Consider the following 16999-nt stretch of genomic DNA (forward strand, 5'->3'; position numbering starts at 1 on the left):
AACAAACTACTTACTACAGTACCTAGAACATAGTAAGTTTGCCTAAAGTATATGAATTTTTTTTTCTTCTTTTTCCCCAAAGCCCCCCAATATATAGTTGTATATTTTAGTTGTAGGTCCTTGTGGTTGTGCTTTGTGGGTTGCTGCCTCAGCGTGGCTTGATGAGTGGTGCTAGGTCCACACCCAGGATCTGAACCGGCAAAACCCTGGGCCACCGAAGTGGAGTGTGCAAACCCAACCACTGGGCCACGGGCCGGCCCCTAAAGTATGTGAATTTTTTAACATAATGTGCCTTAAATCTTTTCTAGAAGAATTGATTGTTCAAACTTTTATCTGAAATAGTCTTTATTTTTGGAAAAATTACAAAGTATATATTTTTTTACATTTTAGGGTAGCATATTCCAAAAGTGTACTGCTTTATTTAGTGTATCTCACAAAGTAGTGAATTTAATACTTTACAGTTCATACTCTAATGCTTCTTTTGGGTGATTCTTAGGTAGCCTAGTTCTAAGTATACTGTAAGTTTGTGGATAATTCTGTGCTTGGCCTATCCTTGGCTTTGATTTTATACACTTTAGCTTTTTTAGTCCATATTAAAGAAAACTTATTCTGTATTCATCTCCAGCTTCATTTTCTGTTTAGAACTGATTACTGTAGGTCAGCAGTTCTCACAATGTGGTCCCATCAAAATACAAATATGTTGGGCCAGCCTGGTGGGGCAGTGGTTAAGTTCGCACGTTTTGCTTCAGTGGCCCGGGGTTTGCTGGTTCGGATCCTGGGTGCGGACATGGCACTGCTTGACAAGCCATGCTATGGCAGGCATCCCACATATCAAGCAGAGGAAGATGGGCATGGATGTTAGCTCAGGGCCAGTCTTCCTCAGCAAAAAGAGGAGGATTGGCAGCAGTTAGCTCAGGGCTAATCTTCCTCAATAAATAAATAAATAAATAACCTTTGGCCCTACCTCTCCTTCCAGCTATCACCCTGTTTCTCTGTTCAGTGTTTAGCAAAGCTACTAAAAAGTAGTTTTTACTTCTTGCATTCTTTCTTAAACCTAGTCCAATAATGTTTTCCTGTCTGTGACCTCACTGGAACACTTCTTCCTGCGGTCACCAGTACTTCCACATTGCCTAGTCAAACCCTGAGGTCTCAGTGCATGTGTTATCTCCCCAGATAATATCAGTTGGGTCATTCCTTCTTCTTGAAACAAGTTCTTTGCTTGGCTTCTGGGTATCACAGTGTTCCTAATTTCTTCCTGCTTCACCATAATGTCACTTATTCGCGGTCTCAGTTGTTTATTTCTCATCATTCCCCTGACTTCTAAATGTTGGAGTTCCCTAAAGCTTAGTCCTTGGGTCTCTTTTCTGCCTATACTTTGTAGTGTTAAAAAAGCACAGGCACAAAACGGAGTCTTTTGTCTCCACAACAGCAAATCAAGACTCCATTGCAATTTCAACCTCTCCCAGAAATGTAACTTTTCAACAATCTGAAATTTCCTGATTAGCGTTAGTGAGGTAATCTGCATGACAAAACCCCTGCCTTCCCTTCCCTTCCCTTCCCGCCAAATGCCAAAGGAAGATGTCCTGGCCTACAATAATCCTTTCTTTTCTTTTGCTGATAACTTCCTTGCCCCACCCTCCTTCTGTCTGTAAAAATTTTCCCTTTTGTACACCTCCTCAGAGTATCTCTCTTCTTGCTGGATGGGATGCTGCCCCATTCATGAATTGCTTAATGAAGCCAATTGGATCTTTAAATTTACTTGGTTGAATTTTTGTTCTTTAAGTGTAGTCTTATCTGGTGTTATGATTTTAAATAATATCTTTGTGTGGATGTTGTTTAAATTGATTATACTCAGTTTAGGCTTCTCCCATGAACTCCAGACTTGATATTCATTTGCCTTACAACAGCTTGATTTTCCCCAGATATTTCCTTCACTTCCTTCAGGAGTGTGGTCAAACATCAACTTATCTGAGACCTTCCCCACCTAAAATAACTCCTTGCCCAAGCCTCTTTCTCCCCCAACCCTATTTTAGTTTTTTCCCATAACACTTATCACCTGGCATGATTTATATATATATAGACATATAATATTTACATGTAAATATTTATGTATGTCTACAGGCGTATCTCTGAGATATTGCAGGTTTGGTTCTAGACCACTGCAATAAGGGAGTATCACAATAAAGCGAGTCACACAAATATTTTGGTTTCCCAGTGCATATAAAATTTATGTTTACACTATACTGTAGTCTATTAAGCGTGCAATAGCTTATGTCTAAAAAAACAATTACATACCTTAATTCAAAAATACTTTAGTGTTGTTGAAAAATGCTAACCATCATCTAAGCCTTCAGCAAGTCGTAATCTTTTTGCTGGTTGGAGGGTCTTATTAAAAAATGCAGTATCTGGTGCCGGCCCCCTGGCACAGCGGTTAAGTTCACACATTCCGATCTGTGGCCCAGGGTTCGCTGATTCAGACCTACGCACTGCTTGCCAAGCCAAGCTGTGGCAGGCGTCCTGCATATAAAGTAGAGGAAGATGGGCATGGATGTTAGCTCAGGGCCAGTCTTCCTCAGCAAAAAAGAGGAGGATTGGAAGCAGATGTTAGCTCAGGGATAATCTTCCTCAAAAAAAAAAAGTTTGGCTGCCCTGTGGCTGAGTGGTTAAGTTGGCGTGCTGTGCTTCGGTGGCCCAGGATTTCCTGGGTTCGGATCCTGGGCACGGACATGGCACTGCTCATCAAGCCATGCTGAGGTGGCATCCCACATGCCACAACTAGAAGGACCCACAACAAAAATATACAACTGTGTACAGGGGGGCTTTGGGGAGAAAAAGGAAAACAAAAAACAAAAAACCACAGTATCTGTGAAGGGCAATAAAACGAGGTATGCCTGTATATGTATGTAACATGTAACATAAATACTTAAATATTATATATATACTCACGTAAGTGTTTACATGTAAATATGTATACATATTTTACATATACATATTTATATATTATTTTGGATCTGTTTTTCCCTAATAGAATTTACTAGAATCTAAGCTGTATGTATCCTAAAATATAAACACATAAAATCATTCTCAATTATAAAGTTCTGAAAAAAACATAATTATTTAAACCTAGCCCCAAGCCTGTCATACACTACTCACAAAAATTAACTTAAAATGTATTAAAGACTTAAAGGTAAGACCTGAAACTGTAAAGTTCCCTAGAATTGTCCCTGGACTTTAATAGGCACTGAATGACTACGTAGTGGCATTCCAGACAACATACCTTATTCTGAGATATTCATCCTATCTAAGAATTTTAGCAACAACAACAAAAAAGGGCTTAACCACCTGCCATAGTAAGAAACTTTAGATTAATATCTAGAGTCTACATATTAAAAAGTTGACTTCTCTTGCCACAAAATGAGCACCTACAGCAGAGGGGAATAATGGTTTGTACAGTTTACGTGGGGAAAAGGCTAGGAAACTCAAATTCTGTTGATTACTCACCTGGAAATCTTGTGCAGTGCCTTGATTTTTGATGTTTTAGAGGAAGTAAACAAAACTAATTTTTCTTCTTGCTTGTGCCATTAGCAAATACCACAGTTTGGGCTTTTTGGAAGAATTTCATGAGAGTGTAGAGTTTGAGCTATTTCCACACATCAAGCTGTTTTTGTAAATAGAAGATCCAACTTTTTTTTTAACTTTTAATTTGCCATTTTAATCTTTTTTTTTTTTTTTTTTTGGGTGAGGAAGATTAGCTCTGAGCTAACATCGTGCCCGTCTTCCTCTACTTTATATGTGGGACGCCTACCACAGCATGGCTTAATAAGCAGTGCATAGGTCAGTGCCTGGGATCCTAACCTGCAAACTCCAGGCCGCTGAAGTGGAGTGTGTGAACTTAACCACTATGCCACTGGGCCCGCTCAAAGATCCAACTTTTCTGATCTCCTAGTGACTCACAAAATTATTTCTAATTAACATTAATATCCTGAACCTGAAACCAATAGGGAAAAATAAGAACAGTGACTTTTTTTCAGTGAGGTACCCAGACCCAAGTGAATGGGTGGTTTCAACAGCTGGCAACTGAAATAAATCTGTATATACAGTGGAATTACAGACTTTGAAGAATTGTATAGCTTATCATCCACCACTGCTCACATTCTATGTTAAAGATATATCAGGGGCCAGCCCAGTGGCGCAGTGGTTAAGTTCACACATTCCGCTTTAGCGGCTCTGGGTTCACTGGTTTGGATCCCAGGTGCGGACCTAGCACCACCTGTCAAGCCATGCTGTGACAGGCATCCCCACCTATAAAGTAGAGGAAGATGGGCACAGATGTTAGCTCAGGGCCAGTCTTTCTTAGCAAAAAAGAGGTGGATTGGTGACAGATGTTACCTCAGGGCTAATCTTCCTCAAAAAAAAAGATATCAAATTAATTGCATTTATAAAAATATACCACATTCTCTCACATCTTTGCACTTTTATACTTATCATTTCTTCTCCTTGGACTGACTTTCCTTTGATTTGGTTTTACCTTCTCCAGGTTATTTATCCTGATCTTCTTGGTCTCAATTTGAGCAATTCTGTCTCTGTGTCTGCATACTTTATGTTACATAAACTATCACTTGTTATTAAGTTGCTAATCTCATTTCCCCCAAAATATTGTTCACTGAAACCATAAAAGAACTATCTTTTATTTGTGTTCCATTTTTATAGAATAGTGCCTGCCATTCATTGCTAAATGAATGAATGAATAATGTCCTATCTTCCACCAGCCTAGCAGTGGGAACTAACATTCCCCCAGAACTAATGGTCTAAGCCATTAGTTGAAAAGTGGGAAATTACTGGTCAGAATCTTCCTTAATTCAACTTTTTTCTTAGAGCTCCTGTGTTCCTTTGTTTTGATAAATCTACTCGGTAGACAACTGAGATCCTGACAGCCTTTTGAAGCTTTTGGAGTACACATACTAAAGAAAGATAAAATGTACTAAAATGCTTTCCAGCTTTTATTTTGCTATTTTGAACACTTTTTTTTTTTTTTTTTGCTGAGGAAGGTTAGCCCTGAGCTAACATCTGTGCCAATCTTCCTCCTCTTTATATGTGGCTCACCACCACAGCATGGCTGACGAGTGGTGTAGGTCTGCGCTTGGGATCTGAAACTGTAAACCCAGACCACCGAATCGAGTACACCAAACTTAACCACTACGTGACAGGGCCAGGCCCTTGAACACATTTTATTTAAGAAGTCACTGTCATTCAGTTATCAGTTGAAAGGCTTTATTTAGTTAAGGTATTTTAAAAAATTAAGTCATTTTATATTTCAAATTAGGTATTCTAGCCTTAGATTTCAAACTCATTTTTGCTGAGTATATTCTCTCTTAAATACACAAAGGAACATATTCATAGAGTATGTTGAAAATTAGGAAAATCAAGGGTTCTGGTTCTGTCAGGTGCAGTGTTCAGAGTGTTATTTTGATAAAATCCCGTAGCTCTGATATGGCTTGAAAATACTTGCTCCTTTGGACTATAAATGCAAGGACAAAACTGTGGCATAGGTAAGAATTCACCATAACTACCTGAATTGGTTTTATACATAATCATTGTAGGTTTTGATAGGGAGGTAGCCGTATGGAGTGTCTTTGGGTCCAACATACATGAAAACACAGGGTTGCCGGGGTTCACACAAGGAGGCAGTTGTTCAGCTTTCATTTCTGTGTCTGAATTTGAAGCTGAATTACTTTTCTTATCCTAAAATATAAACACATAAAATCATTCTCAATTATAAAGTTCTGAAAAAAACATAATTATTTAAACCTAGCCCCAAGCCTGTCATACACTACTCACAAAAATTAACTTAAAATGTATTAAAGACTTAAAGGTAAGACCTGAAACTGTAAAATTCCTAGAAGAGGGGCTGGCCCCGTGGCCGAGTGCTTAAGTTCTCGCGCTCTGCTGCAGGCAGCCCAGGGTTTCATTGGTTCGAATCCCGGGCGCTGACATGGCACTGCTCATCAAACCATGCTGAGGCAGCGTCCCACATGCCACAACTAGAAGGACCCACAATGAAGAATATACAACTGTGTACCGGGGGGCTGTGGGGAGAAAAAGGAAAAAAAATAAAAAATAAAAAAAAAATTCCTAGAAGAAACAAAAATCAACAAATGTGACTACATCAAACTGAAAAGCTTCTGCAGAGCTTAAGAAACAACAGAATGAAGAGGCAACCTATGGAATGGGAGAAAATATTTGCAAACTATATATCAGATAAGTGGTTAACATCAAAAATATCGGAAGAACTCATAACTCAATAGCAAAACAAAAATTCCAATTAAATACTGGGCAGATGATCTGAACAGACATTTTCCCAAAGAAGACATACAAATGGGCCATAGGTACATGAAAAGGTGCTCAGTAACACTAATCATCAGGGAAATGCAAATCTAAATCACAGTGAGCTATCACCTCACACCTGTAGAATGGTTATTATCAAAAAGTCAAGAGATAACTGTCAGGGAGGTGCCGAGAAAAGGGAACCCTTAAGGACCCTTGTTGGGAATGTAAATTGGTACAGTCACTATGGACAACAGTATGGAAGTTCCTCACAAAGTTAAAAATAGAGCTACCATATGACCCACCAGTTCCATTTCTGGGTATATATCCAAAGGAAATGAAATCACTATCTCGAAGACATGTCTGCACTCCCATGTTCATTGCAGTATTATTCAGAATAGCTAAGATATGGAAACAACCTAAGTGTTCATTCGTGGATGGATGGATAAAGATGTGGTGTATATATATACACACACACATATATGTATATACAAAATGGAATATATTCAGCTATAAAAAAGAAGGAAATCCTGCCATTTGTGATAACATGGATGGACCTTGAGGCCCATACTAAGTGAAATAAGTCAGACAGAGAAAGACCAATACTGTATGATCTCACATATATATAGAATCTAAAAAAAAAGGGAAAAAAAGCCAAATTCATAGAAATGGTAGAATGGTGGTTGCCAGGATCTAGGGGGTGGGTGAAATGGAGAGATGATGGTCAAAGGGTACAAACTTCCAATTATAAGAAGTTCTGAGGATGTAATGTACAGCGTGGTAACTATAGTTAACAATACTGTATTGTATACTTGAAAGTTGCTAAAAGAGTGGATTTTAAATGTTCTCACCACACACAAAAAAATTGTAATTATGTGAGGTAATGTATGTGTTAACCTTATTGTGGTAATCATTTTACAATATATACTTAGATCTAATCATCACCTTGTACACCTTAAACTTACACAATGCTATATGTCAATTATTTCTCAATAAATAATAAAGCTGGAAAACCAAAAGAAAACAAAAAACCTAGCCCCATCCAGTCCGTTTTTCAGGAATCCTATTCTCTTGAGATAAATGACATACATCTATACAGAGCAAACTAATCAAAAGTATGTGTGAGATAGCTTTTTAAAACCTTATACTGGAACTATGAGAATTTATAAAAACATTTATAAATCATAGAGAAATCTGCAATAAGTCGTAGTTAGAAGAGATGTACAGCTGAATTTTAGAGTGACAAGGAAACAAGACAAACATTCAGGGATCTTAGCCCTGTAGGGAATAGCCACTAAGCAAACAATTACATAACTAACTGAATAATTACGATTGTACTAAGTGTTATCAAGAAAAAAATATAAGATATTTATGAAGACATATAGGGGATTCTAACCTAGTGTGAGGGGCTAAGGAAGACCAGTCTGGTGAAGTGTCATTGAATCTAAGACTGGAAGACTTCAAAGGAAAAGATAGAGTTGGGAACAAAGAAAAAGTCAGTGTGGCCAAAGTCTAGTTAGAGTGAAAATGGCTTGAGATGAGACTAGAGGCAGGGGCGGCATTCTGCACGGTCTTACTGACATCACTTTTAGGGAGATTACTTTGGCTGCTGTCAGGGCCTTGAATGGATGTGGAGAGGAGCTACAGTAGTCCATGTGACGGATGATGATTTATAGTAGGGTGATGGCAAAGAGAGTCAAGTAAACACATTTGAAACTATTTTAGAAGTAGAATTCACAGGACCTGGTGATTGATTGGATGTGAGTGGTGAGAAAGAGGGACAGATCAAAGAAGACCCTATTTTTCTGGACAAACATATGGGTAGATGGTGGTGCCATTAACTACAGTTTAACATGTAAATTAAATTTATATATATACATAAAATAAATTTAGTAAATACATAAAATATAAACAATTTGGCTATTTGGGGAGAGAGGAAGCAAGGTATTAAAAAGAATGGATACAGAAGTGCATATAGCTTTCTAGCATATGCATATAATGTGCTTTGTCCTTAGTAAAGTCAAGTCTATAAAGAACATCAAGCTTCAATAATGAAGATGAAAGAATTCAAATGGATCAAACTATATAGACCTTATATATCAATCATTCACTCATTCAACAAATGCTTACTGAGAGTATCTACTGTGTGCCAGGTGTTGTTAGATACTGAGAATACAGCAATGAACAATATAAAGTTCCTAGAGCTTACATTTTATTATATAAAAGACAAAAACCTAGGAAACCAGCTCAGTAATGTTGGGAAATTGGCTAGTTATTTTTTAAAATGTAGGTCTTCACCTTCAAGTATTATCAAAATAAATTTCAGATGAATTAATTAAATACTGATTTAAAATCACATTTTAGAAAAACTAGAAATTCAGAGGAAGGTATTTTAACCCTTGAGAAAGGAAGACATTATAAATTTAAAAGTTACAAACGAAATTATAAAGGAAAAGATTGATGCATTTAACGCTCTAATCTATACATGAAAATACAGTTAACCAAAATTAAAAGGTAGACTACAGACTGGGAATGCTACCTAGAAAGAATGACAGAGGATTACTATGTTTACCTCATAAGAGTCTTTTTTATTCCTACATAAAAAGTAAGCAAAATACTGCAATTCTGATAAAGCAAAGATAATTAACATTCTATTCTCAAAGGTAAAATATATCTAGGTAGGAAACATATGGTATTTTTAAAAATGTAGATGAAAACCACAGGGAGTGTTTTATAAAAAAATCTGAGGGGCTGGCCCAGTGGTGCAGTGGTTAAGTGCGCATGTTCTGCTTCGGCGACCCGGGGTTTCCCAGTTCGGATCCCAGGTGTGGACAAGGCACCGCTAGGCAAGCCATGATGTGGTAGGCATCCCACATATAAAGTAGAGGAAGATGGGAACGGATTTTAGCTCAGGGCCAGCCTTCCTCAGCAAAAAGAGGAGGATTGGCAGCAGATGTTATCTCAGGGCTAATCTTCCTCAAAAAAAAAAAAATCTGAGACCCAATTTTGGCAATGAAATAGCACTTCGCATTGATAATTACTAGGTAAATTAATATAACCCCATTTTAAAAAAATAACACAATGCATTACAAACTTTAAAATGTTCAAGATTTTGAATCCTGAAATTTTAGTTTTGAAATCTATCCTAAGAAAATTAATTGCAGAAAAAATCTACAGCATTACTTACAAAAGACTTGAAAGGTGTACTGATTAGATGGATATTTTAATTATATTGTTTATGCCAAAAATACTAATAAAGTACTTGAAAATTGTTTCTTAAATAGTTTTTTCCTCAACCTTACATTGATGTAGATAAATATTAATCCAGTCCTGGTTTAATTATCTTGGAATAATTACAACCTGATGGGAGGGGGGGTCCCTAAAGTTCTGTTACTATGAATAGATGTTTCAGTTAATAAACTTCACCTGGAGATTGTATTATATTGCTTAATTTTTTCTGAAAGACTTGCAATGGTTAATCCTTTATAAACTTGTCTATGCAAAAATAATCAATAACCATTCTATAGATAAGAGATAAGTTGAGTTTTACTTGAGCCAAACTGAGTATTATCACCCAGGAAGGCCTTTTCCATAAAGGAAGAAAGCATTCAGAAGAAGCATGGTTTGCAGTACAATTTTATATATTTTTAGAACAAAGAACATACATTAAACATGCCCAGGATACATATTCATGAAAGTTTCAAAGACGTATTCAGTTGCAAATTAGCAGGTCAACATGCCACTGATGTTGGGAAAGGGACTAATATGGGCATTACCAATAGGGCATAGGAGGGGAAGTATGCATTCTTATCTTGAGAGCCATTCTTTAATAGTTAAAGCAGATGTACAATGTATGTTTGATAGGCCAAACTCAGGCTTTTTTAGTTCAAGCTGAATCAGTCTTGGATATGAATAATTACTCCATATACTTCAATATGTGAAAATCTCGTCAAACTCAATTTCATTTGTGTTTCTGGTTGGGAAAATCATAAATATAAGTAAGAACATTTATACATATATATTGTCTTATATCTACTTGTGTTTTAAATGTACTTGTGGCTGGTTATAATCTTGAAAAATAAAAAGGTGCTATGAGTTGAAATGGACCTGAGCTAAAATGTTTTCCCCATAAACACATTCCTAAAGTCTTGTTTTTCATTTAAAACTGTCATTAAACCATATTCAATGAACTCTTCAGTCAACTAGTAATGTTTACTTGAACAATGCCTTTAATAAACTCTTCGAAAGTATTTTTCTGTGAAAAGGGACTTTAAAAATATGAATCAAGTATAGTGAAAAGAACTTGTAGTTAGGAGACCCAGGTTCTGGTCCTACATTGTTGAGAATGTGAACTTGGGTAAATCAGATTCTCCAAACCCCAGTTGTCTGTGTGTAAAACAAGGGAGCCTGGATTATTTGTCTGCTCAAATCTCTTCTACTCACTCCATTTCTTCCATAGAATTTATAAAGTTTGTAAGCTTATACAGTATATGTATATAGTATATAAAAAAAATATATATTATATACTATATTTAGTATATAAAATGAGGTAATACTGATACTGAACCTCTTAATCTCGAGTTCATGTGCCCAGTGCACAGTAAGTCAAACAGTGAGACATCCGTGCTTGGAAGTGGAGAAAGGTTTATTTGAATTGGACAAAATGAGAAGGCAGGAGGATAGGTTTTCTCAAATCTGCCTTCACAAGAGAAGAAAGCAGGAGATTTTTTAGAGCTAAGGGACTTGGCAGGAGTTTCAGAGAAACAAAGGGGTAATCTGTGTTTCTATCCTCAAAGAAGCCCTTGGGCAATGTGACTTCTGGGTGTCAAAGGCAACTAGGGGCTGGTTATCTGGGGATCTAACTTCCTTGAAGGCATTTTTTTCTTCTGTAAAAGCTCATCAATCCTTGTGGCCTTGAGTCACCCCTCAGTTTAAACAAGAAAACAGCAAATTGACAAGATTAACTTCTTTTCATTTATGTCTGTGTTGGGAACAAGGTTGAAAGGTAATCTTATTGAATATTTCCAGTAACCCTCAGGTACCTGGCTTCAGTACCATACTGCATATTCTATGTTCTCACGTTTTGCCTTATTTTAATGACAATCATAAGGCAAAGAAACTTTTCAGCGGGCTTCTTTAAATGTTTTTGAGAACTCTTGTGGGTCACTTGATGGCTTTTTGAAAATCCAATCCAAGAATACTTTTCTGCTGCTGTTTTTCCACAAGAGGAAAAAGCCTTTTTCTTATTTTAAATTTCCCTATTGGAAACGCCAGTGTTAGAGATGACATTGCTAGTCTTTTTTTGTTTTTTTGCTGCTGCTCTCCAGGTAACTATCCATTTTTGCAAAAACTGACATTGTAATTTACAGAGGCTTTGAATGTTTAGTTTTTTTCTATTGTCTTCATATCTTGATCTGAGAGCCTTTAATCTTTTGCCTCAGAAAAACCTCATTGGTCAGTTCTTGGGAATAAGACCATTATTTTATGAATATCTATCTTGTTAGAAATCCAGGGGGCCAGCCTGGTGGTACAGCCGTTAAGTTCTCATGTTCCGATTCAGTGGCCCGGGATTCAGCGGCCGGGATCCCAGGTGCAGACATGGCACCGCTCGGCAAGCCATGCTGTGGTAGGCCTCCCACATATAAAGTAGAGGAAGATGGGCACAGATGTTAGCTCAGGGCCAGTCTTCCTCAGCAAAAAAGAGGAGGATTGGCAGCAGATGTTAGCTCAGGGCTAATCTTCCCCCCCAAAAAAAAAATCATAAAAAAAAAGGAAGAAAAAAAACTCTAGCTATTCACTGACCCAGGCACCTTTATGGCCTACTTCATTCCTTTGACCTTGCTAATCAGAAACAAAATCTTGGTAGTACTAACTACTAGTACTACTTGGTAGTACTAACACTGAGAGGTTATCTGAAACTAGAAGTTCTTTCTCCATGTTCTCTAGTGCAGCATTTCTCTTACTTTTATGTACATATGAAATACCCAGAAATCTGGTTAAAATGTAGATTTCTGTCTTAGCTCTGGGGTGAGCCAAGATTTTGCATTTCCAGCAAAGTCCCAGGTGATGCTCATGCTGCTGATTCCTGGATCACACTGTGAGTACTAGGCTACCCACTTGTTATGAAAGATGTGGGTAAGCTGTGGTCAGGAGTTAGAGAGGTCTTTGAGAGGCAGGCTATGGAGTGTGAGGCTATGAGAGAAGGAGGGCCATCGGGCCAGGTACATGACACCTGTATGGATTATACAAGAACACGTGAAGCAGACTAATGGGGAAATTTGTATTTGTTTACCTCCTGGTCTAAGAGTCATAAAAAGCACATAGGTGTCGTCAGTTCTGGGTTCTGATGTTGGCAGTGGTAATAGCTGTGTGACTTTGATGAGATTATTTTACAAGGATTCAAGTTCCTTGTCCTATAAATATAAAACAAAGGAGATGGATTAGATGGTTTTGTTTCCTAATCTGAGGATTCAGATATCAGGGCTCTCCAAATGTAACAATAGGAAAGTGATTTTTTATCTGAAAAGCATAAAGGAAAGTGTATATTTTCTTGTGATAAGGCCCTTAATACAATGCACTCTGTGGTGTCCATGTAGGCCAAAAATTTTGATAGTTAAAAAAAACAAACCTGGGGTCAGCCCCGTGGTGCACCGGGTAAGTTCGCATGTTCCATTTCAGCGGCTTAGGGTTTGCCAGTTCAGATCCTGGGTGTGACATGGCACCACTTGTTGAGCCATGCTGTGGTAGGCGTCCCACATATAAAGTAGAGGAAGATGGGCATGGATGTTAGCTCAGGGCCAGTCTTCCTCAGCAAAAAGAGGAGGATTGGTGGCAGATGTTAGCTCAGGGCTGATCTTCCTCAAAACAAAAACAAAAAAAGAAAATTTGGCAACTTTTGGAATACTTAAGATCTGAGTCCTTCCAGATCAGAAATTATATTATTATATCTATCCTCATAGTGTTTGGCAGGGTGCTATAACTCTGACTTTTTCATGTTGAATTAAAGAGAAGATTGTTTATATACAATAAAGTTTTTTTCCTTCAAAACTCTACAGTAGCTTCTTGTAATTCATCAGGCTGAGACCCTTTAAGAAATCCTTAAACTAGCAAATACAATCTCAGTTTCTCCAATTCTAAAATGGAGATAAGAATATTTACTGAGTTGTGTCAGGTTTAAGTGAGGACAGGCCTTTTTGAGTTTCAAATTTGGGTCAGGTTAGTTAGGTTCCTCTTTAGCATAACCCAGCTCACCCTGAATTCCTGGGTTATTCTACTTGACATCTCAGCAAAGTTAAGTTTTCCAATGTCAGGAACCTATTTGTTTTAAAATCTTGAGTTCATATTTGCAAATGTGAAGTATTTAGTCCACTTTCTTTCTGTCTTTTTTTTTTTGCTTTGTTCAGATTTAAATGATTATCAATATGGTTGGAGTAGCACAAGGCAGGAACTGTGACCTAGGTTCCAATCCTTTATCATCATTTCATCTTTGTTTATATATTGTCTGTAAAATTGGTAAAAAAAAAATCTGCCATAGTTCCTGTGGTCGTGGAGATAAAATGAAAGAAAATCGGATGTAAACGATAAATTGTTATATAAATGGAATCAATTTTTACCATCTTTTTTTGCAGGTTTACCTCAGTGCATATGTATGATCTTACAGAATTCAGTTCTGAAATATATAGGTTAATGCTACTTTATATTAGTATACTACAATTTACTAATACTCATAATCTTGTAGGAAGCTGGCAAAGCTGGAAGCAGAACTCATCAGAACTTGCTATTTATTTATTTATTTATTTTGAGGAAGATTAGCCCTGAGCTAACATCTGTCACCAATCCTCCTCTTCTTGCTGAGGAAGACTGGCCCTGAGCTAACATCCATGCCCATCTTCCTCTACTTTATACGTGGGATGCCTGCCACAGCATGGCTTGTGAAGCGGTGCCATGTCCACACCTGAGATCCAAACCAGTGAACCCCGGCTGCTGAAGCAGAACGTGCACACTTAACCACTGGGCCACCGGGCCGGCCCTATTTATTCTTTTTGACACTGCCTATTAATGTGTTTTAAATATCAAGAGCACAGACATTGGATAAGTCACCAGAATCCTATGGTATCTCGATGGGTTAGCTTTTCTCAAAATGTCTGTTTCCTCAGGACAGGGAAGCCTTCTTAGGTGGGAAGTGGTTGCCCTGTGACTTGTGGGGAAAAGTGCCAACTCTAACTTACTTTATGGACACCCAGTCAGGTGTCCTCAGAGCAACCTCAGCCACAGGGGACTTTCCTTCATCAAATCTCCCTCTACAGCTGGCTCTAAAATTCTGATTGGCTTTGGCTCAAAATGTAATACAGTGAACCAAATCTAGTCAAAATAAAAGACAAATTAGCTGATAAATTTTGTTAGCATAATTTGTACCACATAATCTGGAAAAGTTAGTGTCTACCTAAATCTTTTAGACCTCCAGGATAATTCACAAATGTTTATAAACTTAGAAACAAAATACCCATTGCTTTTACTTTATGTCATAGGCCCTCAGTGCCATTTTCTTATTTGGGCTTCACCCTGTTCAAATCTGATATTCTTAAAATGTAGAGTTCAAACTAGATACAATTAAAAACAAAACAAAACAGACTAATGCAAATAATAAATAGGACTATTCTAAATTTTCTGCCAGGTTACACATTGGGTCAGCAACTGTTTAGTTAAGGATAAAAAGGTTAATTAAAATTGTAAATGATTCTCTTAAAATTGTCTTAATTAGCCTGTGAAGTGCCTTGAAAAGAATATAAATCTACAAATAGATGGTATTAGTTTTCTTACTAATTTAATTTTCAGGCTCTCCTAGAATTAGAGAAATCCAAGACACTTTGACTTTTCAAAGTCCTTCGTTATAAACACATTTTTTAAAAGATAAATAAAAACAAGCCATTGAAATAATAAAAATGCCCATTGCGGAAGCTGTAATTATAAAATTAAGAATCGTTTTTTCTTTGTAGGTGTTGTGCCACAGTTGATGTTAACTATAGGAACACCAAAAGCAAAAACAACCTACGAGTCTAATTTTGAGGCAGCGTTTTGTTTCGGCTCAGGCCCACCGTCGTCCTTGTTAATGTTGTCTTTTTCTGCCGTAATTAGAGGACAGAGAATTAAATCTTAACTTTCCACTGTTTCCAGCAAAAGTGAGTATACATGCAATATATTCTTTTTGGGGGGCTCATATCCTTTTTTGAACAAGGCATAATGTAAAAAAAAAAATCTAAAATTAACAAGGTACGTTTTTCTTGTTCAAAGCTATCACTGCACAGTTTGCAAAGGGGTACAAGTTGCATACCATCCCTAATCATTTTTATACCTTCAGAGGCAATTCTGGCTTAATGCAAGGCATATTTACATCCTTTAGCCCAGTGGTTGCCTAGAAAGGTGTTTTTTTGGGGGTGGGGTAGGTGGGAGTGCGGGGTGGCCCCAAATTTATAGCAAAGAGTGCCCACGGTCAAAAACATCCAGCCCTCTGTCCAAACCCACCCCGTCGTACTCGGTCATTCTCGATATCTTCTTTATTTTTTCGGCAACCGCAGTCTTTTCCTTTAGCGGATGGCAAGAAAGCCAGCGAGCGCCCGGGAGACGCCCGGCCTCTTTACTACACTCAATCAAAGCAACAAAGAGAAGGCGAACCGTCAGCTGGATCAGGGTGTATAAACTAATCCGCCTAATTCAGGGAGTAGTCCTTCAGGGTGAAACCGCGAAGCTTTCGAGTGGTTGTAGCAGCCCGTCTCCATAGCAACCATCCGCGGCGCCTCTTCAGCGCTGGAGCCCGGATGTTGTGAGGATCGCGGCCGCCAGGCCCGGCTTCCTGCAGCCTCCCCGCGGCGGGCTGCGCTCCTCTTCGGGAGTCGTAGTTCTTTCCTCAGCCGCCGGCGGACATGAGGCGCGTACTGGACTACGAGTTCCGGCATGCGCTGCGGCGCCCCGCCGGCCGCCGCCTCCCGGCTGCGGACGCCCGCGAGCAGGTTGTTGTTTTTATGAGAGGCGTCACCGAGCCTGGAGCTGTGACCGCCGCCACCGCGACAGCCGGCGCAGTCGGGCGGAGGTGGCGCTGCCCCTGCAGGTACGGCCCCGGACGAACCTGGAACCCGGGAGAGGAGTCGTGGCCGACTGTCGGGGCCCTGGCCGGTATCCGCGACTCAGCCGCCTGGCGGAGGCAGTCGCAGGATCTCCTCTGAGGCGGGGGCTGCTCGGGCCGGGGCTTGACTCCTGGCGCCTGCGATTGCTGCCGCACGGGTGGCCTCCTCGGAACGCGAGTCTGCAGCCCCGGCGGCCCGAGCCGGACCCTGAGGAGTCTGGTTGGGCGATCCTGAAGCTTCCGACCCACGCGTGCAGACCGGAGCGGTGATCTGGGGGTGTCGGGGTTCTGACGGCCCGGGGGACGGACCCGCCTTCCTTCACCGGGCTGGCTTGGGGCGCTTCTCGGTTCTGATTGATGAGAATCCATATGGTAAGATGTTATGTGCGTCACTCTGCCGGGGTTTCAGCCGGCCTGTCTTTTTTGGTGACGTTGAAGCCCCGTGATGCCAGGAATAGAAAGATTAAATAATGGAGCTGAGATTTCTCCTCGTACGCCAGCCTAATAATGATGAAATTCTCCTCCCTATCCTTTCTCCCCTCACCGGTCCCTTTT

At 39.1% G+C, this 16999-nt stretch overlaps 2 protein-coding genes across 15 annotated transcripts in view; one reads left to right on the top strand and one right to left on the bottom strand.

Moving 5' to 3' along the window:
* Window positions 1-5274: 5274 nt before the first annotated feature.
* Window positions 5275-15864, bottom strand: PIERCE2 (piercer of microtubule wall 2). Its single transcript, XM_014860442.3, has 2 exons — window positions 15847-15864; window positions 5275-5742 (listed from the first exon to the last, which is right to left on the bottom strand). The coding sequence occupies exons 1-2, from the start codon at window positions 15862-15864 to the stop codon at window positions 5395-5397; spliced, it is 366 nt and encodes a 121-aa protein (XP_014715928.1). The 3' UTR covers window positions 5275-5394.
* A 135-nt stretch (window positions 15865-15999) lies between these two features.
* CCPG1 (cell cycle progression 1) overlaps window positions 16000-16999 on the top strand; it is a 41237-nt gene continuing 40237 nt past the window's right edge. For 9 of the 14 annotated variants that reach the window (XM_070501020.1, XM_014860437.3, XM_070501034.1 and 6 more), the window contains exon 1: window positions 16000-16816. In XM_070501020.1, coding sequence (XP_070357121.1) covers window positions 16802-16816 — 15 coding nt within the window. In that variant the 5' untranslated portion in view covers window positions 16000-16801. The remainder of the gene's footprint in view (window positions 16817-16999) is intronic. The other 5 variants (XM_070501074.1, XM_070501062.1, XM_070501018.1 and 2 more) reach the window with 4 other exon arrangements.

This window comes from Equus asinus, chromosome 2 (genome assembly GCF_041296235.1).
Source record: "Equus asinus isolate D_3611 breed Donkey chromosome 2, EquAss-T2T_v2, whole genome shotgun sequence".
Lineage (NCBI taxonomy): Eukaryota > Metazoa > Chordata > Mammalia > Perissodactyla > Equidae > Equus > Equus asinus.